We start from the raw sequence: 25,987 nt of genomic DNA, 5'->3' as shown, positions 1-25,987 counted from the left end.
AGCATTACCATTAGTTAGTACCCTGATGAGCATGGCACAGGCAGGGCCTTTCCTAAGGGGGCTACTAAGACCAAAGCATGGACCATTAACTCAGCAGTACAAAGTTGGGAGGCAGGACCAAGGGAAGGCAAAACTGGGAGACCCTCAGGAAAGGCAGCACCTTTAGAAAACATAGACAGTGTGACTATAAACTTTTAAGACTTTTTTAATAAAACAAACATAACATTGTGGGAATCTAAATAAACATTAAACCCTTAAAGTTATTACATCCTTAGTTCCAATGAAACTACCACTGTGGGAGACGGTACCTGGAATTCCTCTTGAAGAAAAACCTTAAAAGGGAATTTATGAGCCATGTTAGAAAACATCCTTCCAAATTCTGGGCTTTTCTTTTCTGACAAAGGGTTTCATGTAGCCAAATGGCATCAATGACGACCCAAGAATGACCTTGAGCTTTGATCCTCTAGTCTCCGACTCCTGAGTGCTGTGATCCTCTAGTCTCCGACTCCTGAGTGCTGGATTACAGGAGTGAGGAAACCAAGCTCAGTTGATGTGGTGCTGGGGATGAAACCCAGGGCTTCATCCCCGGTAGGTCAGCACTCTACCAACTGAGCTACGTCCTCAGCCCATGCTGGGCTTTTTTAAAACAGAAAATCTACACTCAGAGGATAACGTTGTGGCTACTCAAGGTGACCACTTTAAATGGAAGGTCATTCAAACAACAGAAACATTATGCTGTTAGCTGAAAAATAATTCAAAATTTTAAAAACAAAAACCCAGCCACTCTCCTTTATAGTCACACTCGCATTAGAATAAAAAAATTACAACACTCACACATGGTTCTCGTATGAATTCTAATTAAGAGACATTACATTCAGATTTATAGCACTCATAGTGATTAACCTCCAGAAGACTAGAACAGCTTCTTTGCCACATAAGGGGTACATAGGGTGCAGCTGTTTACCTGAATGTATTCTTAAATAAGTGACTACTACCACTCTAAGTTTCCTAGTTGTAGCTCTGTGACAGGTTACTGACCGCAAGTTCATGTTCCAAACTTTCTTTGCCAACATAGATTTCATTACAAGGGAGCCATCCCCAAGTCTTAGGGTGAATTGGGAAAGGGCCGGTTAAATGAAGAAACAGGCCATTCCTTGGTAATAGTTTGTAGTTTTCTTTCCCAATACATCTTCTTTTTATTCAGAACTTCCATTTTTATCCTGTGTTCCTCCTCTGCCATCTCACACTCTCGCTCTATCTGCTGGATTTTGGCCACATGCACCTCATTCATTTGTATCAGCTGCAGTTGTAAGATGGACATTTGTTGGTGGTGTTCTTCCTCGTGCATCTTTTTTAGAGCACCTTCCTGAGAAGCTTTGCTCCTGTAGTTTTTATTGGCTGTTATTCTGACAGCTGAACACGAAGGTTCAGGTTGAGAGGTCCCCTCACACACTGGAAAATGTATGTACTCTTTCTCATCATCGCACAGTTCTCTATTTGAAACAGCAAATGATTCTGAAAAACAGTAGCAGAAAACATGTTCAAAGATCATACAGGCAGAAAAAACATCAATCCTATTTCAAATGTTAGAGTCCCTCATTATAGGATGGATCTGAAACAGGGTCTGCATGGGCCTTCATGTCTACAGGTACCCTGACCACATTTGATTTTAAAAAAAATCTAAAGCAAATTTCCCTTCAGAAATAAATAATGACAAAGCATTATGTTATTTCTAGAACTGCAAAATAGGGACAGTGGTCACAGTACATGCTTAGCAACAGTCACAGAGCTTGTGATGTTGACACAAATTCTAAACTGTGTACAACTGATGCCCATGATGCCACAGTGGACTACCAGGCCAATGATGTGGGTGTGGGTCCTCTGATGAAGTTCTGTCCATCTGGTCACCTTTTGCCAGTTTCTCTCAGCCATGAAGCCTTCCGTTCTCTCTTGAGTATCACTGCTGTTTCCTGCTCAAAGGAGCTAGCCTCAGAGCCATCTTACAGCCACTCCTGCTTAGCAGGTAAGTCTGCCACCTCCCTGGCCTTCCTCCCTCCTTTTCTCTTCCATTTCCAGCACTATCACATGAGGACAATATTCGGATCACAACGTTCATATTCTCCTCACTTAACCTTTCCCTGGCACGTGATGAAACTTGGAATTTCCTCCATTAGCTTCTGATCGACCTTCCTTCCCTAAGGGTTTTATCACCGCCTCCTCTGACTGCTCTTGTCAAGGCTCCCAGAAGTACTGAGGCTCTTTCCCCTCTGCGGTCCTCCTTTTAGGTCCCCCTAAGTTGCCCAGCTCTGGCTCTGTTCTCAATCTACCATAAGTAACCTTATAATCAGCTTCCAATCTTCTTGTATCTTCTTGGTTTTGCTCTTCCAAGTACCCTGTACACACTTCAATTCCACCCCAAGCCACTTATTCATTTAAAAAGTAGTGCTTGTTTTCACATCTGTTTCGCTATTTCCTAACTGGAAGTTACGCTCATTATCTGCCCCCAGCCCTTACTGCAGTCTCCATTCGTCAACCCTCCTCTAACTCCTACTCCATCCGAACCTCAGGCCTCTCCGGCCTGGACTCGCCTAGACCAGCACTCAACACGCACTGCTGCATTCTGGCACCAGGTCTCATGTCACGTATCCTTGGGAACTAGTCCCTTTCATCTTTCCTTGGAACACAGTGGATGCTAGTCATACTTATGGGCTGAACCCTTAAATATAAAAGAAGAAGGAGCATATACATGTCAAAATATTCTGATTGAGGAGCTGGGTGTGGTGGCACACACCTTTAATCCTAGCACTCGGGAGGCAGGCCATGAGTTCGAGGCCACCCTGAGACTACATAGTGAATTCCAGGTCAGCCTGAGTTAGAGTGAGACCTTTACTCAAAAAACAAACAAACAAAAATATTCTGATTTGAGCAGGTGCCATGTTTGCATTGATATGCTTACAAGGAAGCGACATTAGTGTCAACTAGAGAATTTCAATAAGGAAACAACTCTCTCCACTAACCCATGGAGTGATTTTGCTTCATCCTTTCTTTTGAAACAGGGTCCCATAACTTTGAATTCACTATGTAGCTGGGGATGACCTTGAATTTCTGATCTATGTCCCTCTCCCCAGTGCTGGGATCACAGGCATGTGGCCACACCTGGTCTATGTGGCGCTGGCAACTGAAGCCAGTGTTTCATGCACACGAGGTGAGCACTCTACCAGGCGAGCTGGCATGGCATTACCAGCCCCCTATGGCGTCTTCCAGCTGTGACTTCAAGGCTTCCTTGAGAAGCTTTACACTCCAATAATGAGAATCTTCTCCTGGGAGAAAAGTAATATTAACAGAATTGATTACATTATTATACCCACTCCATTATTCTGGAAGATGGGATGCTGGGCATGCTAATGGCTACTGGGGGAAACCTAATTCATAATACTCTGTTAATAAAGGGAAAATGGCTACTGTTTAGAGTATTTCACTCCAAGGGGTAAGGTAACAATCATAACGAGTCTCTAATTAAGATTAAAGAAAAGGAACAACCTTACTTTTGGAGTGAGGTTAACAAAATACTTCAAGGTCCTCTGGAAATAATGAAAAGATCTCCCCAGGACTCAGTTCCAATGGCAACGGGGCTTGTCTCAATACAGTGTCCTTTGTGTTCCCACTATCTTCTGAGCCATTCTTGGGCAGAGCACTTTTTAAGGTAGGCATGGTAGTATTTGCCTGTAATGCTAGCCCTCAAAATCCTAGGCAGAAGGTTCACCTGTTTGAGATCAGCGAGGGCTATTTAGCAAAATTCCATCTCAAAAATAAATAAATAAATACCTCCCTTAGAAAAAAAGAAAGAAAGGGGGCCAGGCATGGTGGCACACACCTTTAATCCCAGCACTCAGTACAGAGGTGGGAGAATCACCATGAGTTCAAGGTCACCCTGAGACTACATAGTGAATTACAGGTCAGCCTGAGCTAGAGTGAGACCTTACCTTGTAAAACCAAAAAGGAAAGGGGGCTGGAGAGATAGGTTAGTGGTTAAGCAAAGCCTAAGGACTCAGGTTTGATTCTCCAGGACCCACGTAAGCCAGATGTACAAAGTAGCACATGCGTCTGGAGTTTGTTTGCAGCAGCTAGAGGCCCTGGCATGCCCATTCATATTCTCTCTCTTTCTCTTTCTCTCTCTCTCCCCCTCTCTGAAATAAATAAAATAAAATAAAATAAAAACATGAAAAAAGAAAGGAAAAAGTGCTGATGGTTTCTACCCCTTCAATTCTGAGTTCTTTGAAGACACAAAATAGCCCCTTACTCTCCTGTAGACCCCAGGCCAGAGCCTAGGACAGCACTGAGCATGTAAGAAATGTGTGTGGGGACCAAACTGAATATGGTGAAAGAACAGGGTTCTGAGTGACCCAGGCACAAGACAAAAGACTGGGAAAGGGTTAGCACCTGGGACAGGGATCTTCAGGTGTGAGTATCAGCTGCAATTACCTCATCTGTTTCCTTTCTAGTCTCAGATCTGAAAATGTTTTCTTTGAAGACTGAACATGGACATTTTTTTTTTTTTGATACCTCTACTCTCAGTGTTCTTTGATTTCATTCCAGAGGACAATTCCAGACACTCTGCTGAGCCTTCAAAGTTCATCCCTTCACAATGTTGCTGTTTTTCCCAATTTCTAAATGCTCACTTTTATCTCAACAATTCTAGGCTTTAGTACGTGATCGCTAAAGTGGTGGTGGTGGGTGCAAACAAGGTATGCATCTTTTTAACAGTTCCTCAACTAATATAGCAACTCTCTGAGGGAAATAGTATAGAAAACCAAATATAATGTCCAAGGTCATTTGGCCAGTTGAAAGAAGCAATATTCTGATCCAAGTCTGCATGACTACAAAATCTAAACTTTACAATCTACCACCATCACCTTCCTAGATGATCGGTTATATGGTAAAATACAGCCACTACCAATTTGGATCCACTACACACTAGAATAACAAGCCACTGACTTTCAAAGTCCAACTTTCTCTCTAGACTTCTGAATATTGAGGTAATACACCTGCATGTCTAGAAGCAAAGAAATGACCCCTTTTAAACTACTGGCTTTTAAATGTGTGCTAACATACACATTTCAAAATAAAATAGCTAGGCCTCTTAAGAAGACTGACAAAAGACAGGACTTAAAAAAGAAGCTAGATAGTTAATTAGCTTTCAAACAAATATTAATTGAATGAATAAAAGCTGGTGCTCAATAGACTGAATAGAAGAAGAATAGCCTGGGAATAGCAACCTGCTACAAACAGACATTGGGTAATTCCCCCTCTAGGGATAAAACGAAGTCACTCAAACTAGGAAATAACACAATTTTATGCCAAAAGGGTAGGAGGGCTTTTCTGAGACTGAGAACAGAGCCAAGAGGGTGTTCTATCACTTGGGCAATTTGAATAAACTTAGTAACAGCAGGAAAAGCCTACTATAGAAATGGAAAGACAGAAGGAAAACTGTTAGGGGACAACCTCCAGTCCTCCTCAACAGAATGCAGGAAATAGATGACTTAGAAAATGGATAAGTAAGCTGAGCACGGTGGCACTAGTCTTTAATACCAGCACTTGGGAGGCTGAGGTAGGAGGATTTCTGTGAATTTGAGACCACCCTGAGACTACAGAGTGAATTCCAGGTAAGCCTGGGCTAGAGTGAGACCCTACCTTAAAAAAAGAAAGAAAATAAGTAAGATGTAGTGGATATGTGCTTCGGGAGACAGACCATTCACTAAAAGAAAAAGATTTACACACTGCAATGAGAACAGATCTGAAAAACTGCGCTAGGTAAGAAAAGCAAAAGAACTATCCATAGCACAGTTTTCTAAATCTGTGCACATTCAAAACATGTGCGTGTGAACATATGTGAAGGAATGGGCAAGTACAGCAGACAGATCCAGGTGCAAGACAAAGAGAACGAAAGTGGGAAAGAGGTGGACTAACATGAGGAGGGGCTTCTCACAGACCAAGGATGCAGGTGTGCTGTGACTAGAAACATAACTCTGCCCTTTCTGCCTGAGGTCCCACCCCACAAGAAAGTACTAACAATGGAACTTATTGAAAATGTTCTCATGATTTAATTATAGCTTTGTAGTACAGAGATAATAACATATGAAATTAAATGTAAATTATCCTAAAACATGTAACTGCTACTAAAATGCCTGGTTTTCTTAAATGTATTTGACTTTCTGCCATCCTACCTACCCCACCATATCTAGTATTTCTTGGGAGCAGCTTCCTTAATATGTTCTCCATCCACCTCCCAAAGATCATGGAACACTAAGCATCAAATCCAAATTATCACAGATAACAAATCTGCAAGGTATAAACTGTATTCAAGGGGAAAATATTAGTCTTTTTGTAAATACATTTCTAAATATTTTCCTTAACATTTAAAACTACTAGATTCAAATACAGTTGTACATTTTAAGAAAGTCATTGACAAAGCTCAATATGACCTAGGGGTTAGTGATCAAGATGTCACACCATCTCATACCAAAACACAGCAGGAGGGAGGCCTCGTGGAATCTACTAAGCTCCATCCTGACTAACATCTTATAATAAATTCCAACAAATCTCTGAGCACTTAGTTCTGTTTGCTAGTGTTAGAGCAGCACTGTCCAACAGAACTGGAATCTAAGCTGCATTAGTAACGGTGAATGTTCTCACAGCCACAATAAAGAAAAAGGTAACGCTGTTATAATATACTTTTAATACAATATATCTAAAAGTATCATTTAAACATGTAATCAACACGAAATTATTAATGAGAGTTCACCTTCTTTGTGGTATTAAGGCTTCAGAATATGGTGCACATAATTATAGCACATCATGTCTTGGTTTGCCCATCTTTTGACTTCTTATTAGCCTCATGTCACTTTGCTGCTGTGTTGGACAGGGCAACGCTTCATATACAAGCAAAACACACACCTCGGCCATGTGTCAAAAATATACATGGCCAGGGGAGTGGGGAGGAGCTGGAGAGATGGCTTAAGAGTTAAGGTACCTGCCTGTGAAGCTTAGGGATCCATGGGTTTGATTCCCCAGTACCCACATAAGCCAGATGTATAAGGTGGTGCCATGTGTCTGGAATTTGTTTGCAGTGGCTGGAGGCCCTGGCATGCCCATTCTCTCTCTATCTGCCTATTTCTCTTCCTCTCTCAAATACATAGATATAAAATACTTTAAAAATAAAATATATATGAGGTCCAGAGGACTTTATAGTAACTGTAACAGATTTTTCATCTTTTCACCACCTATTTCTAGAAAGGGTGATTGACAATTCTAGCCTTTTTTTTCTTCTTATAAGTAAGTTGAAATGTTTTTTAAATTAGTAAAATAACCTCAAAGCCATTTTTAATGAGAAAGAGAGAAAGGGAGAGAGAGAGAGGAGAGAATTGGCTTGTTAGGGCCTCCAGCCACTGCAGTTGAACTCCAGACGCATGTGCCACCTTGTGTGCATGTACAACCTTGTGTGTGTGGGTCATTTTGTGAGTATGGCTTACATGGGACCTGGAGACTCGAACATGGATCCTTAGGCTTCACAGGTAAGCACCTTAACTGCTAAGCCATCTCTCCAACCCCTCAAAGCCATTTTTAATGGCAGTAAGTTCCAGTACCATAATTACAAGCATTAACAGATTACTTTGGACACACTTCCAAACTGATTGAGCACCAAGGTTTACTGCTTCCCAGATCTGACAGGGGGACAGAGGCAGGCAACCCATGGCTGTACTTTAATAAGCACCAGCAAAAAGGGGCATCTCCCATGTTATTTCTGTACAGATATCCAACTTATTTCTCTTATAAATGGGTCTCTAGCAAATGTTACCACAGAAAAGATACTGACAGTTCATAGTTGTATTATCTTTTGGCTCAGATTTATAAATTATGTTTATAAATAAATGTGTTACTTCTTCCAAAAGGAAGGGGGGAAAAAGTTATAAGATGAACTTTCTAAATCCTAGGATCTTAAAAAAGTAGAAACAAAACTATTCTTAAGAATAGCCCTGTGAAATCAAAACATAAGAATCCAGAACACAGATCTGCAAATAACGGAATACACTCCACACTAGCACCTTCCTCAGTGTCACAGCCCAGAGAACACAGCCACTGTGAAGAGCATCTTGCTCATCTCCTGCCCTCCCTGCACCGCTTCAGAGACGAGACGGAGAGGTACTTGAAGCTGCAAACATCTTTCACGCAAGGATCTGCCCCACAGAAACAGCAAGGAAATGTAAGAGAGTGGGCAGTGCCCATGTACAGAGTCAGCCTGGCTTGGAACCCTTAAGAATCAAAACCCAGACACAAGGCAATGGGAAATGATGCATGAGGTCCGTGGCATTAATCATTATGGTTATCCAACTGGCTCCCTGGACTTAACCTTGATCAAATAATTAGCAAACAAACTTCTGATAATAATTTTGCTTCATCAGATGATCTGCCTACAGGGAAAAAAAGAGTGCTAATCAAAAAGTATGTATGTAGTTCACTTGATAATTATCTTTCTCGCTCTGCACACATAACATTCTTTGTTCCAGAGAGTTTCTTGTGACTGTTAATTAACAGGAGCCAGTCCCTCAGAGCACAATCTACTGGAGGGACACTGATGAGTGAATCACCCACGCCGTAAGCTAAAGTAGATTTCCCAGGCAAGTTCTTGCTGGATAATTGCGGTGCCTTCTGCACACCCATCGAGTCCCCCAGCCCCCAAAAACCCTGCTCTGTTTCATAGTGCTTCTGCAAACTGCAGTGAACTTCATAAAAGCTGGCTGCTTCCTATCATGAAAGAGGAAGGGACTGTTAGAAATTTATCTAAATGTATCTTCACCCTACCTTTACCTGGAGACCCTTCATGCCAATCTTTGAAGCTACAAGTTGCCACTATACCTTTGATCATATAGTAGCCATTTCCTCCCTAAGAATTATGTATGATACACTTGAAACATTTTCCAGAATTTCTTTAAGTATGTAGAGTGCCACAAACAAAACTTTGGATTATAATTACTATAGTAGGTTTTAATCTAGGCAGATGCCAAATAGCAGATTGCTATATTAATCGCTGAATTTTTATTTGTAAGTTAGAAACATTTTATTCTTTAAACATGGCCTTTGGCAGTGCTTTGCACATAATAGGCCCACATAATTTTTGAGGGCTCAAGAGATGGCTCAGCAGTTAAAGGCACTTGCTTGCAAAGCCTGACAGTCTGGGTTTGATTCTCCAATACCCATGTAAAGCCAAATACATAAAGTGGTGCATACATCTGGAGTTCATTTGTGTTAGCAAGAGGCTCTGATGTGCCCATACTCTTCTCTCTGTTTTGTTTTTTTTTTTTTAATAATTTTTAAGGGCTGGAGAGATGGCTTAGCGGTTAAGTGCTTGCCTGTGAAGCCTAAGGACTCCGGTTCGAGGCTCAATTCCACAGGACCCACATTAGCCAGATGCACAACTGGGGGTGTCTGGAGTTTGTTTGCAGTGGCTGGAGGTCCTGGTGTGCCCATTCCCCCCCCCCCATCTCTATCTGCCTCTTTCTCTGTCACTTTCAAATAAATAAATAAATAAATAATTTTAAAAATAAAATAATTTTTAAGAAGCCAGGCATGGTGGCACATGCCTTTAATTCCAGCACTTGGGAGGCAGAGGTAGGAGGATTGCCATGAGTTCAAGGCCACCCTAAGACTACATAGTGAATTTCAGGTCAGCCTGAGCTAGAGTGAGACCCTACCTTGGAAAAAAAAAATAATAATAATACTTATTTTAAAAAATTGTTGAGTGAATGAAATCCCTATCAATAAATAACCAAGTGCCCTCAATAATCACTCAACTTACATTTCAGTGCTAATGGTCTCTAAGAGAGCTCAGAAAATGAAAGAAGTACTTTCTTATGTGCTACACAACTTGAATGTTCTATAGAATCCCAAGCCCTTAAAGTAGAAAAGTATTTCAATATGAAAATTTCTATCTTACAAACTTCATCAAAGTGCTGCAACATTTTAAAACCCACTGTCAAGCTGCATCACACTAGGAAGCAACTGCGAAGTGCATGAGGCGTGGGTACCTTGGGCAGCAGCATCAGGGTGGTACTCAGGCTCTTCCTCGGGTGGGCTCTGCAGAAAGTAGAGCTGCTCGGGCAGCATGCTGCCAATCTTCTCCTTCCCCAGCACGTTGGTACTCAGCAATGGGCTCACACTCCGCTTCACTTTCTCCCTCCTCTCATGGGCCATAATTTTTTTGGTCCGAGCCTTGATGTTCTCCCAACACTTCTTCAGCTGCTTGAAATCCCGCAGTGATACGCTCGGCTGAGAGTTGTATTCGTGGGCAAGCGCTTGCCAGGTACGTTGCTTGAGGGCAATAGTTCGCGCATCACTTTTCTTACATTCCAGCACATATTTGTACTTTTCCACTAAAGCAAGCAAGATGCTTTTTTCCAATTCTGAGAAGTATTTGGCAGGTTTAATAATTTCGTTGTTTTGCATTTTCCACTATATTTCCCCTGGTCGTTAGCTATCCTGCAAAAGAAAGTTTGGAGCAAGAATTACCAACTCAAGCAATAAAAATATCACAAATAACTTATGCTTAATCCCTAATTTGATTCCCCTGTTTAGAAAGAGATGAGTAATCTCTTTCTCATTGATACCAAATTGTGATATCCACAGGATCATACTCAGAACTTTACTAGGAATGGAATTTTAGATTTTTCCAAGATCTGATATAGAACAGCACAAAAAGACAAACATCAATGTGGATTATTTCTGCTTAATGTTAGGGAACTTATTAGTCCCCTAAATTAAAATGTCAGGCAGCTCTGGAACTAAATAGCTTGTTAAAAATTTTGGCATAGATGAAGGCAAAAGCAGCCATTATGAAATTAAATAGAACTGATGATGTTAAGACATCACCAGGATTTCAGAATCAGAAAGAAATTACTCCAGAAAATCTAGTATTTCTGCCTATCTGTAACCTAGGTCATGTACCTGGAGTAACCATTTCCAAAATGAGAGATGGAAACTGGGCATGGGCGCTCACACCTGTCATTCTAGCGCACAAGAGGCCCAGGCAGAAGGATTGCTGCAAAACCAACCCAGCCTACATGGTGAGTTACAGGCCAGGCGGCTACAGTGTGAGGCCCCATTCTCAAGAAAACAAAAATAATAAAGCTGAGCTGGAGAGATGGTTTAGTGGTCAAGGCGTTTGCCTGCGAAGCCTAAGGACCCATGTTCTACTCTCCAGATCCCAAGTTAGCCAGATGCACAAAGGTGAAGCAAGTGCAAGGTCATTCATGCCCACTAGGTGGTGCAAGTGTCTGGAGTTCAATTGCAGTGTTTGAGGCCCTGGTATGTCAATTCTCTCTCTTTCTCTTTCTCTCAGGAAGGAAGTTAGGAAGGAAGGAAGGAGAAAGAAAGAGAGAAAAAAAGAAAGAAAGGAGAGAGAGAGAGAGAGAGAGAAAGAAAGAGAGAGAGAGAGAAGAAAATGAAGGTGTGAGGGCCATTTTTTTTTTTTTAGTTTTTTGAGGTAGGTTCTTGCTCTAACCCAGGCTGACCTGGAATTCATTCTGTTGTCTCAGGGTAGCCGTGGCCTCGAACTCACAGCAATCCTCCTACCTCAGCTTCCCCAGTGCTAGGATTATAGGCATGTGCCACCAAGCCTGGCTGAGGGCTATTTTTAATAGTTTGTTGAGCCAGGAGTGGTGGCTCACACCTTTAATCCCATCACTCAGGAGGCAGAGGTAGGAGGATTGCTATGAGTTCAAGGCCAGCCTGAGACTATACCGTGAATTCCAGGTAGCCTGGGCTACAAATAAGACCCTACCTCACAAAAAAAAAAAAAGTGTGCTGAAACAATACCTGTAATTTTAGTGAGCATTTAAGAGACAGAAAGCACTGTTGTCCTTCACAACTGAGGGCATGAAGGGTCAGGAGGTGAAGTGGGTTACCCAAAAGCACAAAGTTGGTCACTCCAGAATCCTTTGTCCTGGAAATCTGGTATTCTTGGTGTCATTCCATAGCTATCTCATGTGGCTCCAAAATTATTCAACCATGTCTCCTTAAGTCACCCTGCACTTCTCACAGTGCTGAGTAATCCTCATTCACACTCCAAATGCTTAGTAAATGTTTTACTTTGTCAAAGGCTATGGAGAATATGTGCTTCCCACATCTGCTCACAAGACACTTCATAGGAGATTAACCCCTCAAATAAGTGTTTGTAAATGAAGCTATGCCACACTGATCACAGCAATAAAGTGAGCATTGTATGTTCCCACTGCCGGATAGGGCCAACACACTCCCAGACTTTCTTATGTTCTCCAAGACTCTGATATTTCAGAGTAACAGGCAAACATCAAGATAATTGTGACATAAGTCATTGTATGGCTGCTTTTTATGGGAAGAATTAGGAACCAACTTGAAAGGAGTTCACTAGCCAAAAAGCCAGACAGTTTGAACATCAAGGGTGACAAATACAGCAAGATTCATTAAGTTATATTTTAAACATTTTGTGTGTTTGCAATTTTTCATAATAAAAATTTAGGGGGAAGGGCTGTGACTTTTTTTTCCCACACATGATGCCTGGTGAGGGATTATGGCAGTTTTATTAAGACTGAAGGTAGAGGAGACAAGGCCACATCAGAAAGTCTTGAAGTTGGGGCCAAGGAGTGTGAAGCTTCACAAGGGCAGCAAGTCCTGATTAGGGCATCCCATAGTATACTACTTCATCCCCAAACTTAAAATTAGAATGAAGGGCTACCAGTGTGTTCAGTTTCTCCTCCTACCACGTGTCTCTTTTCACTGCTACACTGTCACACATTACATATCAGAGATCAAGAGAGCTAAACACATACCAAAAGCAGTTTAATCACCTTAAACAAAGCTAAACCAAGGGAGCATTTTTCTTTGAAGACCTGTCTCTATACCCCTAAACTCCCAGGCCTATACCTTAATCATATTGTTTTAATAGCCCTACGGTGGCAGCTAATCTGGACCTCTTCTTCCCCAAAGGTCAAAATTAACTCTTCACATTCATTAACATTTCTTTTCTCTATAAATCAATGTTAAATAAGCTAAAACTTACTACACATTCACTGTCCAATCTATTTCTTCTGTGTTATCATTTCTGCCACCATGATCACATCCAACTTACTTCCTGTAGTTTTTATTATAAAATCAATGAGATGGGCTGGAGAGATGGCTTAGTGGTTAAGCACTTGCCTGTGAAGCCTAAGGACCCCGGTTCGAGGCTCGGTTCCCCAGGTCCCACGTTAGCCAGATGCACAAGGGGGCGCACGTGTCTGGAGTTCGTTTGCAGAGGCTGGAAGCCCTGGCGCGCCCATTCTCTCTCTCTCCCTCTATCTGTCTTTCTCTCTGTGTCTGTCGCTCTCAAATAAATAAATAAAAAATAGACAAAAAAAAAAATCAATGAGAACGCCAAGCGAATGTTCTTACACTACACAGTTCCCAGACAGACTCTCACTTTCCCCATCATGCCCCACTCTTTTTTTTTTTTTTTTTTTTTTTGGTTTTTCAAGGTAGGGTCTCACTCTAGCCCAGGCTGACTGGAATTCACTATGGAGTCTCAGGGTGGCCTTGAACTCACAGCAATCTTCCTACCTCTGCCTCCCAGTGCTGGGCTTAAAGGCGTGCACCACCATGCCCGGCCCCCGCTTTTTTTAAGAATCATTGCTCTGGGAGCTGGAGAGATAGCTTAGCAGTTAAGGCACTTGCCTGCAAAGCCAAAGGACCTAGGTTCGATTCCCCAGGACCCATGTAAGCCAGATGCACAAGGTGGAGGCCCTAGCATGCCCATTCTCTCTTCTTCCTCTATATCTTTCTCTCTCTCAAATAAATAAAAATTTTAAAAATCCAAAAAACCCTGAGCTGGGCTGGAGAGATGGCTCAGCAATTATAGGCGCTTGCTGGTAAAGCCTGGCAGTGCTGCATCTGGAGTTCCTTTGCCACAGCTGGAGGCCCTGGCGTGCCCGTTCTCTCTTTCTCCTTGAAAATAGATACAAATATTTATTTTTATTTATTTATTTGAGAAAGAGAAAGAGAGAGAGAATGGGCACGCCAGGGCCTCCAGCCTCTGCAAAGGAACTCCAGATGCATGTGACACCTTGTACATCTGGCATATGTAGATCCTGGGGAATCAAACCTGGGTCCTTTGGTTTTGCAGTCAAGAGTCTTAACTGTTAAGCCATCTCTACAGCCTGATGAAAATATTTTTTTAAAAAAAGAAAAAGGCATTATTACATTGTTCTATTATATGTAGAACTATTTTATATGTACTTTATATATGGGTGCATGTATTTATATATTGTTCTAAAGAAATTCCTAGAACAGGAATAGGTGCCACAAAAGATGACAACATTCAAGACTTTTGTGACATCATTGAATTGTCTTTATAAAATTATGTACTAACTTACTTTAGCATTCCTAACATATAAGCACATCTGTTTCTCTACTTCATTTGCTCTTGCTGTTAACACTTTTTCATGCTAACTATAGGTAAGTAAAATGCTACCTCATTGTTTAATGACATAGGGACTCCAGAGTTTTACCAAATAAGCCACACTCTGACGTCCAGTCTTTGTAATACTTGATGGAACTGAAATTATACAGAATTAATGTCAGGCAATTTAAGAATTTTTATTGAAATGAGTGCAGTACCACTAGGTGACATGAGGTGGTGCTGTACTTGTGAAGAGTGTGCCTAAATTTCAAAGGATTTTGTCTTCACTGTGGCCAATTGAGCCTCAATAATAGCAGATAATTTTTACCAAGCTCTTATTACTGCTAGAGTCTACTAAATGCTTTATATGTACAAAATCATTTCCTCCTCCCCAAAATAGCTCTTGAGAGCATCATTTGTCACACTTCAAATTTTCTGCTAAAGAAAAATTTAAGTACCAGAAGAAATTATACAACTGCTCTCAAAAAAGCAAATACTCAGAATTACTAACACCTGGGGACCATTAATAGCCTATTAACTAAACTGTTATTTAATCACTAGCTAAGTAAATCTAGAGTTACCAATTTGCTTTGCTTAATTTCGTAGAACACTAGGCCTTACTGGGCCATGTGGTTGTGTTCTGCAGGGCTGTAAAGGGACTCTAGTATAATAAGACAGCACACCCCAAAGTGTTTGTTTTTGGTGGTTTCTCAACAGCCTTATAAAATGTGCTGTTTATGCCTGTTATCCAATTATTATTTACGTTCTCCAGGTAAGAGAACTAAGGCACAGGAATTTGTCATTCTCATAGACAGCAAGAAGCTGATGTAGGATTCAAACCCAGTACCGATTATGAGCCCATGCTCCTTGGCTCTGCCTAATTCTCTTATTTCATCCCTGCAGAGAGCCTCTACTCCCAGCTCAAATTACATCAATTAACTAGAAACCTAAAGTAAGGCAACTTAGGAGAGCTGAAGCTGCTCTGTTCACTTCCATTTGTTGGCTCTGCCTTTCTCCCCTCTCCCATCCATTCCTCTTCTTAAGCTAAGGATCCACACACTTTCCCACCAATGACCATCTCACTCAGTAACTGGAGCTCTGAAATAATTTCTGCTGTTGACCTGATAAGACCATGTGTAATAGAAGCTACAAGTGATCTCTGCAGTTTATGTAGTTACTTTCCAGTCATAAGTGCAGAGATTACAGAGGCTGAAAATGGTCCGTACCCCAGGGGTTAGCCAGCATTCCGCTGGAGTACCTAACTCACTATCTTCATTACACAAACACTTTCCAAGTAAGAAATACCCCCAGCAAAGCTTATTATTGGAAACTTCAAGGCCAGAAAGCATATTCTAGCTTAAAACTGTCCATCCAGCAATGTCCACAATCAGTTATAGAGGACAACACAGTGAGTCTTCCCTGCAGTGTCAGCTTCCATTAGAGATGGGCTGCCTTCTCCTCCCCTACTTCGCTCAGTAGCCATCTTCTTCCATGTCTGCTGGTTAACATACTTCCTGTTCTTATGATGGCTGTGGCCCTGGGAAACACTGAGCAAAAACATATACTTCTTATATAGGCATAAAGCTGCCTGCCACCCATGGAATATCACACATGACAATGCAGCAGGAGTGTGGAAATGCTCAGTAAAACAGCCAAGTACAAAGGCGATGAGAGTTTTCCTTAGGCTTGGCAAAGACACATGGACAGATATAAATAAAAAAGCACAATTCGAATACAATGAAGGAACAAGGAGAAAACAATTAGCACAATTCTGAAAACACTAGCATTAACTAAACCACCTGAAGATTATGAACAGTACATTTGATATTCACCTTTAAACAAAAACCCAGCTGCTTGTGGACTCAATGTCTGTATACTTCGCAAATTCAATTGTTGTATCACTAAACCCCAATGTGCCGTCCTTAAGGATTAGGCATTTAAGGAAGTAATTAAGATTAAATGAGATCCATAAGTATGAGCTTGGTCCAGTGGGATTCCCACCTCTATACAAATTCAAGAGACCTCGCATGGGCTCTTCCTCTCCCCGTGCACAAAACAGTGGCCATATGAACACACTGGCAGATGGCAACTGCCAACCAGCCAAGAAAAGAGACTGGATCTTCCGATACACAGATCTGAACTTGTCAGCCACTGAAACCATGAGAAATGCATTTCTGTTAAGCCATTCAACCTGTGGTATTTTATTATGGCAACTAAAGACTGATATGACATCTAATAATTATTTTTTAATTTTTATGTATTTATTCATGAGGGGAGAGAGAGAGAGAGGTGTGTGTGTTGTGTGTATCAGCATGCCAGGGCCTCTTGCCACTGCAAATGAACTCCAAATGAATGTGCCACTTTGTGTATCTGGCTTTACATGGGTGTTGAAGAATCAAAACTAGGGCCAACAGGCTTTGTAAGCAAGTGTCTTTAAATGCTGGGCCAACTCCCCAGCCCAACATCTAATGATTTTTAGGTCCACCATGGGTGAAACTACATCTTAAGGTATAAGCAAAGGCTAGAGAAACTTGACAAAGATTTCCACTGCCTTTTGTAGGAAAAGAAACTCTCTGAAGTTCCTAAGAATGGGTATCAAAACTGAAGAACTGTGGCAATGAGGCCCAGTCAGAGGTCAGGACAGTGGTGATTTGAGACTCTACAATGATGTGAAATAGACCAAGACATAAGATGCAGAAAACCTGGGCTCACGTCCTGAATCCAGACTTCACTCACGTAGAAACCTTCGGACAAGTCAGTTACCTTCCAATACATCATCTGTAAAATACACTTAATGCCCAACCTATCTTTTTCCTCCACACAAAGTCCTGACGAGTGAAAACATAACAAAAGAAGAGCACAGATTAGAACTTCCATAACTGTGGTTCTTTCTTCACTTCTCATCATATCAAACTGCTTTCAAAGTATAAAGTGGTCTGTATATAATGTATATTTAAACACATACTTATTGGCTTTTTATTTCATACACATACAATTTAACAAACATAGAATACACTTCTTTAGAAGACTGATCCCTGCTCTAAAATACGTGGGAGATACAAAGACAGGTGGAACTCCACAGCCTGTGAAGAGCACCAACATGTACAAACTGACACCCGAGAGGAGAGGCAAGCTCAAGCAGACACTAACAAAGGACCATGTGTGCCTTGGCTGTTCAGGGGAGGGAAGAATGGGTCTGCCTTCTTTGTGAACAAGAGGCCATCTGACTTAGAATATGTGAACAGAAAGGAAGTGGTTCAGATATAAACAGTGGATAAGAAAAAACTTGCATCCTGAGTGGAACAATGTTAATGGAGAGGAAGATGTACACACCAAGAACTGTGTCAAAGGAGGAAATGATCAGGACATATGCCGGCACGCACGAGGAAGAGGACGCAGAGGCAGTGCGTGTGAGAGCATGGACAGAGCAGTTGCTCTGAGCATGTCAGAATGAATGGTGTTCCCTAAGGTGAGGAGGTCACAGTCCCACATTGCTTCAAGACAACACAGGGTGTTATGGGACAGGCTGATTACAAGGCAGTGTGAGGAAGAGACAGGGATGTGCTCAGGGCTCTCCTCCAGGATAGGATGTTCCTTGAACAGGAAGCTTGAGTCCTACCAGACTAGAATTAACATTAAAACAAAGCAGCCTCACCACAAATATATACAGAAGTAGTAAGTGAAGTAAAGGAAATTCCACCCACCTTCTACAGAGGGTCACAAGCTATGGACCATCAGTTTGTTCTAGAAAGATATTTCCTATTTTTGCAACATTCTGTCTCCTGACTCAACATCTCAAAAGTTGCCTTTTTGGGGCTGGAGAGATGGCTTAGCAGTTAAGCGCTAGCCTGTGAAGCCTAGGACCCTGGTTGGAGGCTCGATTCCCCAGGACCCACGTTAGCCAGATGCACAAGGGGGCGCACGCGTCTGGAGTTCGTTTGCAGAGGCTGGAAGCCCTGGCATGCCCATGCTCTCCCTCTCCCTCTCCCTCTCCCTCTCCCCCTCCCTCCCTCCCTCCCTCCCTCCCTTTCTCTCTCTCTCTCTCTCTCTCTCTCCCTCCCCCCGCCTCTTTCTCTCTCTGTCACTCTCAAATAAATAAAAATAAACCAAAATAAATTTTTTAAGTTGCCTTTTTGATACAATCTATAGTATATCCTACCATATTAAAACTTCAAAAACAACAATACCCCAGTCCAACCCCTCTCTCTTTACAGATTAAAAAAAACTGAGGCTTGGTGCAAAAAAGGAGCTTTTCAAGGCCCTTGTAACAGGCTGACCTGGAATTAACTATGTAGTCTCAGGGTGGCCTTGAACTCTCAGCAATCCTCCTACCTCTGCCTCCCAAGGGCTGGAATTAAAGGCATGAGCCACCACACCCGGCTCCATGGTTTATTTTCAAACCCTTTCATCACACCTTCCCTTTTGGAACTCTTCCTATTAAGATGTTCTTCAAGTAAAGTATTTTCAAGCCTTCGCCACTGTTCTACCTGCTATGATTTGGATTTTGAGTGGCCCATGTGTTAGAAGCTTGGTCCCCAGATTGGTGCCACTATTGGGAGGTACTAGATGCTTTCAAAAGGTGGGGGTACAGTGGAACGACTTTGGATGCACCTGACAGAGACAGTGGCACCTCAGCCACTTCCCCTTCCCACTGCTCCCTGGTCACATGAACGTTTGCTCTCTCACATGCTCCCACCACAAAGCGCTGCTCGGCCGCAGGCCTGAGCCCCAGGGCCAAGTGATCACGGACTTAAACACCTCAACCATTAGCCCAAGTAAACTTTTTGTTTCCAGTGCTAGGGATTAACCCCAGAACTTTATGCAGGCTTGGCAAAGGCTCAGCTCTGAGCTACATCTTGAGCCCAAGCATTCTCTGTGCTGATTAGCCGGGGTTTGTGACAGAAAACTAACATGTCATCTGAAAATTTAAGGGCACTGTTCTCAACTTTGTCACTCATTTTGTGACATTCAGAAGCCCTCTCTCCTCCCTGTCAACTCCTCATCTCTAAATCGCAGCTAACACATTCTCTAAGATGTTCTCTAAAGATTCATCCATTGCTGGCAGTCCGTATGAGCAGTGCTGTTTTCTGCAACATACTTTCCACAGTTCACTGCCAAAGACACATGATGGCATTTTCTGATTGTTTATGAGGCTAGCAGAGCTGCTGGCCAATGAACGAGAACACCAACAATGCAATGACCCCAGCAGTTTAGACGGCGCTGCTACTTGCTTTGAGGCTCATACATAGGTTGAACTCCATCCCTGGTAAAGGGGCTGAAGCAAGCGACCTGCTCTCCACAGCAGCTTGCCTTGATAACTGTGCAGTACAGGCTGAAATACACCTAGTTGTAATTACTAATTATAGCTACATTTTACTACCCCTAATTTTTCTTTTGTTTTTTAAAACTCACTTATTTATTTGACAGCATATGGGTGTGCCAGGGCCTCTTGCTACTGTTTTTTTTTTAAATATTTTTATTTATTTACTTGTAAGTAGAGGTGATAGAAGAAAGACAGTGAGATAGAGATAGAATGGGCATGCCAGGTCTCCAGCCACTGGAAATGGACTCAAGATGTATGCACCACTGTGAATCTGGCTTTATATGGGTACTGGGGAATTGAACTCAGGTCATTAGGCTTTGCAGGCAAATACCTCAGCTGCTGAGCCATCTCTCTAGCCCCCAGTTTGTCTTTTGATAAATGGCTTACAAAAAAATTTACCATTTTCCTGGAACCAGCCTAGATGTCCCTCAACTGATGAGTGGATAATGAAGATGTGGCACATTTATACAATGGAGTTCTACTCAGCACTAATTTGCAGAAAAATGGATGGACCTGGAAAGGATTATACTAAGTGAGGTAACCCAGGACCAGAAAGCCAAGCGCCACATGTTCTCTCTCATATGTGGATCCTAGCTACAGATGATTGGGCTTCTGCGTGAGAAGGAAAATACTTAGTAGCAGAGGCCAGTAAGTTAAAAAGGAGACATAAAGGGAAGAGAAAGGAAGGGAGGAGGGTACTTAATAGGTTGATATTGTATATATGTAAGTACAATGATTGAGATGGGGAGGTAATATGATGGAGAATGGAATTTCAAAGGGGAAAGTGTCAGGGGGGAGGGAGGGAATTACCATGGGATATTTTTTCATAATCATGGATAATGTTAATAAAAATTTTTAAAAAAATTTTAAAAAATAAAAATACAAAAAAAAATTACAATTTTCCAAGCCGGGTGTGGTGGCGCATGCCCGCCTTTATTCCCAGCACTTGGTAGGCAGAGGTAGCAGGATCACCATGAGTTGGAGGCCACCCTGAGACTACACAGTGAATTCCAGATCAGCCTGAATTAGAGTTAGACCCTACTTCAGAAAACAAACAACAACAACAAAATTCCATTAAGGCCTAAAAGGATGTGGAGATGTCACTTGTATAAGAGCCTCATGACGACAATGAGCTTATTTTACCCTCATACGCTCAGATTTGTACGCCCAGAATGGCCACTTGCTGATGTTCTCTCCACCCCTCCACCTTCCATTCTCTCTCATCCTTCCTTTCTTATCTTCTCTTCCCCTCCCCCACCCCACGTGCTTTAGAGGACTTTCTTTGCAGTCTTAAACACACTGAACTTGCTTCTTCTCATGTGCTCCCTCCTCTTCCCCTTTCTCGCCTACTCTGAGTAACCATATATCTTAGAAGTGTTTATTTTTGTGACTTCTATCTGAATATGACCGTGTTTCAGGAAAGCCCTCCCCCACTGTCATCTTCCCTGACCACCCATCCAAACAGCCTACCTTTAAACCAAATGAAAGTTCTTTAAAATCCTGACCCCATCCTTCATTTCCCCTACAACTCCACCCAAAATCATCCCCTGCCCAAGTCTTCCCCAAAATGCCCTTAGGTTCATTATTGAAGCCTCCTTAGCAGAAAGCATTTCTGAAATACAGAAGGTGCCCTTCTGTAGGCATTCCGCTCCAGCCTGCTTCTAGTCTTACCCAGAACACTCTCCTCCACTCTCACCACTTCAGAAGACTGACTCATAGCTTCCTTAGGCCAGGGCTGCCAAGTACTTACCTCCCTCTTACACAGAATTTCTCCACACTGTGATCTATCTGCCCCATCTAAGTATTTTTCACATATGGTAGATGCTCACTGTTGTTCAAAAGAAAGTGAGACTGTCGGGCCAGAGAGATGGTTTAGTGGTTAAGAAACTTGCCTGTGAAACCTAAGGACCTATGTTCGACTTTCCAGACCCCACATAAGCCAGATGCACAAGTGGCACAGGCACATTAGGTGGCACATGCATCTAGAGTTTGATTGCAGTGGCTGGAGGCCCTGGCATGCTAATTCATTCCCTCCCTCTCCCTCTCTCTTCTTCTCTCTCTCTCTCTCTCTCTCTCTCTCTCTCTCTCACTTTATCTCTCATAAAAAATAATTACAAAAAAGATTAAATGAGACCATCATGGAGAACCTTTTTCAAGCCCCATCCTCTCCTAGTATCACACACATTTCCAGTTACCTATCAACCACCTGTATGGCTGTCCCATATGGGCACCTCAGAAATTTCCAGTTCTCCAGAGCCAAAATCATACTAATTAGTCCCTACCACCTCCAAGGCTTACACTGTCTGATGATTTCAGCCATGCCCAAATAGCTTCCCAAATTAGAAGCCTCAGCATGCTCTTGAACATATGCAACTAGTTAACAAGACTTGTTCTGTTTGCACACTGTTCATATCTGAGGTCAGACCCTAACCTACAAAATGGTCTCTCAAATATCCAATGCATCTTCCACAGGACATCAGGAGCAATCATCCTGAAACAGAGCTCTTGCCCCAGCCCTGGCTTATACCTTCTGACATCTCTCCCACTGCCCAGGTGACAGACAAACCCACACTCCTCTCACAGCACTCAGGGACCTTGTAGCACTTTTCCAGGGGTAAGTACCTCCTCCATCTACTCCACTTTCTCATGTATCTTTCAACGTACGGACACCAAACTCACCTCCGAGCCAATGAATCTGCCATCCTTTATACCTCTGGGGACACCCAGCTTCCTCCGGCTGTAATCTTTAGCCCTAGTTTGATCCAGTATCCATTTCCATCTCACAGAATCCAGCTTCCATAAAATTTTTTTGGAAGCCTAATTGCCTAGGCTGTTACGGTGTTGTTTTTTTTTAAATTTATAACAACTTTCCTTCTAAAATGAGTGTAAAGCAGCTTATAAGTTATGCATATACTGCAACCACATTTTTAAGAGTGAGAATATCACAGCAGAGACAAGACAGTGTAAATGAGATAAAAGACAGGACACAAGGGGACATTCGGATCCTCTGTGCAGGACTCGTGCTCATCTCATTGAGATACTGGCCCTGCTTCTGCATCAAATGAGATCAGCACTGTTTTCTGAGCTGACTGCCAGTCTATATGCCTGCATGGTTACACTTCCCACTTTTTTTTTTTTTTTTTTGTAATTTTCTCTGTGTGTCCATTGCTCTGGATGGGGAAATTCCTAAGGGAATACATAATTTCTGACTCATCTCTATAACCCAGAATGTAGCATATGACTCAGCACAAGACTGGAACCCAGTAGGTATTTGTTGAATGAATTTCCTTATGGACAGAAAATACAGAGCAAATGCTGGCTGAGTTCTCTGCCATGGGGGTGGGAGTAAAGGGTTACACACACACACTTACAAAGCTAAGAAAAGGAGATGACAAATGAATATGAACCTCAAAGTGTCTATCTGTCCAAATGGCTCTTCCAGTAGGCATGGTATTTGTTACCTTCACCAGCATTGTGTATCCAATTACCTCTCCTTCAAGGCCTGATACAAAAAAAAAAAACAAAAGGTGATGCTAATATTAAATTAAATTAAATAAAGCACCGCCCTTCTCCAAGAAGCCTGTTCTGCTCTCAGAGTAGAAGTGAGACTGAGTGCGTCCCAGAACTTTCACAACATCAGATAAGAAATCAGGAGAGCACAGGGTGCCTCCTTGGTGGCTGAGAAGTGAAGTCTGCCAGGGAGTCAACAGAGGGTGTGTGGAAGCCGCCACCTGCCTCGCCTCCCACAGCCTCCCCACCCCCCACGTCCTCCCCCCCAAGCAGCCCCAAGCCTTCCCTGCCTTCCTCTGCCTTTGTCAAAGTCCAAAGTATTTCAAACTGCAACCCAAAACACTTTCTTCAAGTCCTCTGCTTCACTAGCTCAGGGCACATGGTCCCCAACACTCCCTTCATCACCGAACTCAGGGCCTTGGTATTCTAAGCACCTTATCAACCTTGAGGGTTGCTGAAGCATCCTGTCTCCTGATACACAGGACAAGAACTGCAGCGGCCACCACCAGAAGGGACAGGGACACTTTAGGAAGCCTAATCTCAGGGCCTGCATTCCATCCGAACACTTTTGTCTGGGCTCAGGGGTAAAAAGGGACAACTTGTGATCTCCCTTCCCAGCACCTCTCTGACTCCGCCGTAGTCTCTAACACAGGCCTGTGCCAAGACGCTGGTGACGGTAGTGGTGTGGGTGGGGGCGGGGGGGTCTCTACATCTTCCTTCGGGGCTTGGAATCCTTCTCCATTTCTTATCTTTCTGGTCTTGAAACTCTCCTAAATCAAGCGGGGCATGGTGGCAGTGGCGCAAGCCTTTAATCCCAGCACTGGGGAGGCGGAGGTAGGTGGATCGTGGTGAGATCGAGACCACCCTGAAACTGCATAGTGAATTCCAGGTTAGCCTTGGCTAGAGTGAGACCCTACCTGGGGGGGGGGGGGGAATCTCCTAAATGTCCTCGATCCTAACTCAAAACTGTGTTTTGAATTAATGTTCAGCAATGTCCTGTGTATCAACACAGTGGTCTCTTCTGGCATGCTGAAATGTACACACAACTCTGGCTGTATTATCTCTTTCAATTTTAAGTGTGTGAAAGTATGTGTGCAGCCCAATAACCCCTCTCCTAAATACTGCAAAACATTTGCAGTCTTAAAAGCTATCACACCGGTGAAACATCCATTCTCCACATAAGAGAACAGAGAGACTAAATGCTTCACTGTTTCCTACTCCTACGTGAAGATTCTTCGTGCAATTTACAGTAGCGCCTGTGTGATGATTTAATGATAATTCAAGCCAACTGTTTGTTTAGAACGTAGGGCCTGGTGCACAGAAAGTGGTCAAAATTTAGCTATTACCATGTTCACGCATGATCTTTCACAATAGTACCAGGGGGTGGGCATTACATCACGCCCCCATCCCCCATTGCAGAAACAGCAGCTCAGCCTCGGAGGAAAAGGGCTTCCCCAAGGTCAGTCCAGCGGGGTTGTGATGCTGGGGCTCTTGTGCGGGGCTCCGAGCGAGGGGCCCCCACCATTCCACCCTCGGACCGGGGCGGCGGTGGGGGTCTCAATGGAGGCAAGTGTGGAAAAGCGGCGCGCACAGTGCCCGGCACACGGCGGGGACCCCCGGGGTGGAAGACCGCGACGCTGAGGGTCCCCTGGATTCCTCCCCAGGCGATTTCCCAGGTCCGGGGGCGGGGGAGGGAGGGTGTCCAGAACCCCCCGCCGGCGAGGTCCCGGGAGCCTCCCGAGGCCCGCGAGCTGGGCTTTGTACGCAGCAGGCCGGCCCCACTCACCGAGTCCCGAGGCCGCCGGGCGCCGGGCCTGCAGAGCCGGGAACGGCGGCGGCTCGGGCCCGAAGCCCCGCCGGGCCCGCCGCGCTCTCCGCCCGGCCCGCGCCCGCCGCGGCCCTCCCCCGGCCCCGAGCCCCCTACCTGCAGCGGCGGCGCGGCGGCCGCGGGACCCGGGGAGGGACGGGCGCGGCGCGGGCGCGGCGGCGGCGGCGGCCTCGGCTCCTCTCGCGGGCTGGGCTGGGCTGGGCTGGGCGGCCGGGAGGGCCGCGGGCTCCGAGCGCCGGGCGGCGGCGGCGCGCCCCCGGCCGGCCAGGCCCCGCCGCGCGCGCCGCGGCCACAAAGCCCGGAGCCGCCGCCCCCTCGCGGGCCGCCGCCGCCGCCTGCCGCTCGCTCGCTCGCTCGCTCGGTGGGCGCCGCGGAGGGCGGGAGCGCGGCCCCGCGCAGTCCCCACCTCCCCGAGCCGCGGCCGCCGGGCTCCCGGGGGGCTGGGGCGGGGCGCGGCGCGGGCCGGCGTCCCCGGCCGGCATCCTGGCGCGGGCGCGAGTCCCTTTCCCCACCTTTGCGGAGGAGCGCCCGGAGGGGCCGGGCTAACTGTGTTTCTTTCCGTGGACGACAAAAGAAGGCACCCCCCGCCGACCCCCCAGGAGATGGGGCGGCCGGGAGCTCGAGTCAGCTCGCTGGGGACCTCCGGAGTGGTCCCGGCCCTCTGCCTCGGGGCTCCATGATGCGGAGCGCAGCCTTCCCCGCTGCCCTCTTCACCCCCCGCGCTGAGGTTATTGTCAACTTTTGTATCAGTTGGCTGGGAGTGTATTCTCCTAGGTTGCGTGAGTTCCCCCGAGGGCCCACACTGCCCACAGACCCCAGGACCGGGTTCAGGTACGGGGTGTTGTCCTGGAGGAAAGTAACT

The 25,987-nt window shown here is 44.3% G+C and overlaps 2 protein-coding genes across 5 annotated transcripts in view; one reads left to right on the top strand and one right to left on the bottom strand.

Moving 5' to 3' along the window:
• Window positions 1–837: 837 nt before the first annotated feature.
• Msantd3 (Myb/SANT DNA binding domain containing 3) lies at window positions 838–25,781 on the bottom strand. Of its 4 annotated transcripts, XM_045157866.1 has the most exons (4): window positions 25,222–25,242; window positions 23,195–23,289; window positions 10,083–10,533; window positions 838–1,515 (listed from the first exon to the last, which is right to left on the bottom strand). In XM_045157866.1, exons 3-4 carry the CDS (start codon window positions 10,498–10,500, stop codon window positions 1,106–1,108), a joined length of 828 nt encoding a protein of 275 aa, XP_045013801.1. In that variant the 5' UTR covers window positions 10,501–10,533; window positions 23,195–23,289; window positions 25,222–25,242; the 3' UTR covers window positions 838–1,105. The 4 variants fall into 4 exon arrangements, with proteins under 4 accessions (XP_045013801.1, XP_045013803.1, XP_045013804.1 ...); XM_045157868.1 differs by lacking the exons at window positions 23,195–23,289; window positions 25,222–25,242 and adding an exon at window positions 25,638–25,781; XM_045157869.1 differs by lacking the exon at window positions 23,195–23,289 and having other exon boundaries at window positions 25,222–25,257.
• The window catches only part of Tex10 (testis expressed 10), a 133,739-nt gene continuing 132,376 nt past the window's right edge, over window positions 24,625–25,987 (top strand). Inside the window, exon 1 of the mRNA XM_045157862.1 lies at window positions 24,625–24,756. The gene's annotated coding sequence lies outside the window, so the exon portion shown is untranslated. The remainder of the gene's footprint in view (window positions 24,757–25,987) is intronic.

The sequence above is a fragment of the Jaculus jaculus genome, chromosome 1 (genome assembly GCF_020740685.1).
Source record: "Jaculus jaculus isolate mJacJac1 chromosome 1, mJacJac1.mat.Y.cur, whole genome shotgun sequence".
In the NCBI taxonomy this organism is placed as follows: Eukaryota; Metazoa; Chordata; class Mammalia; order Rodentia; family Dipodidae; genus Jaculus; species Jaculus jaculus.
Note: the sequence above shows the minus strand (reverse complement) of the source record. Positions and strands in the feature narration are given on the sequence as shown.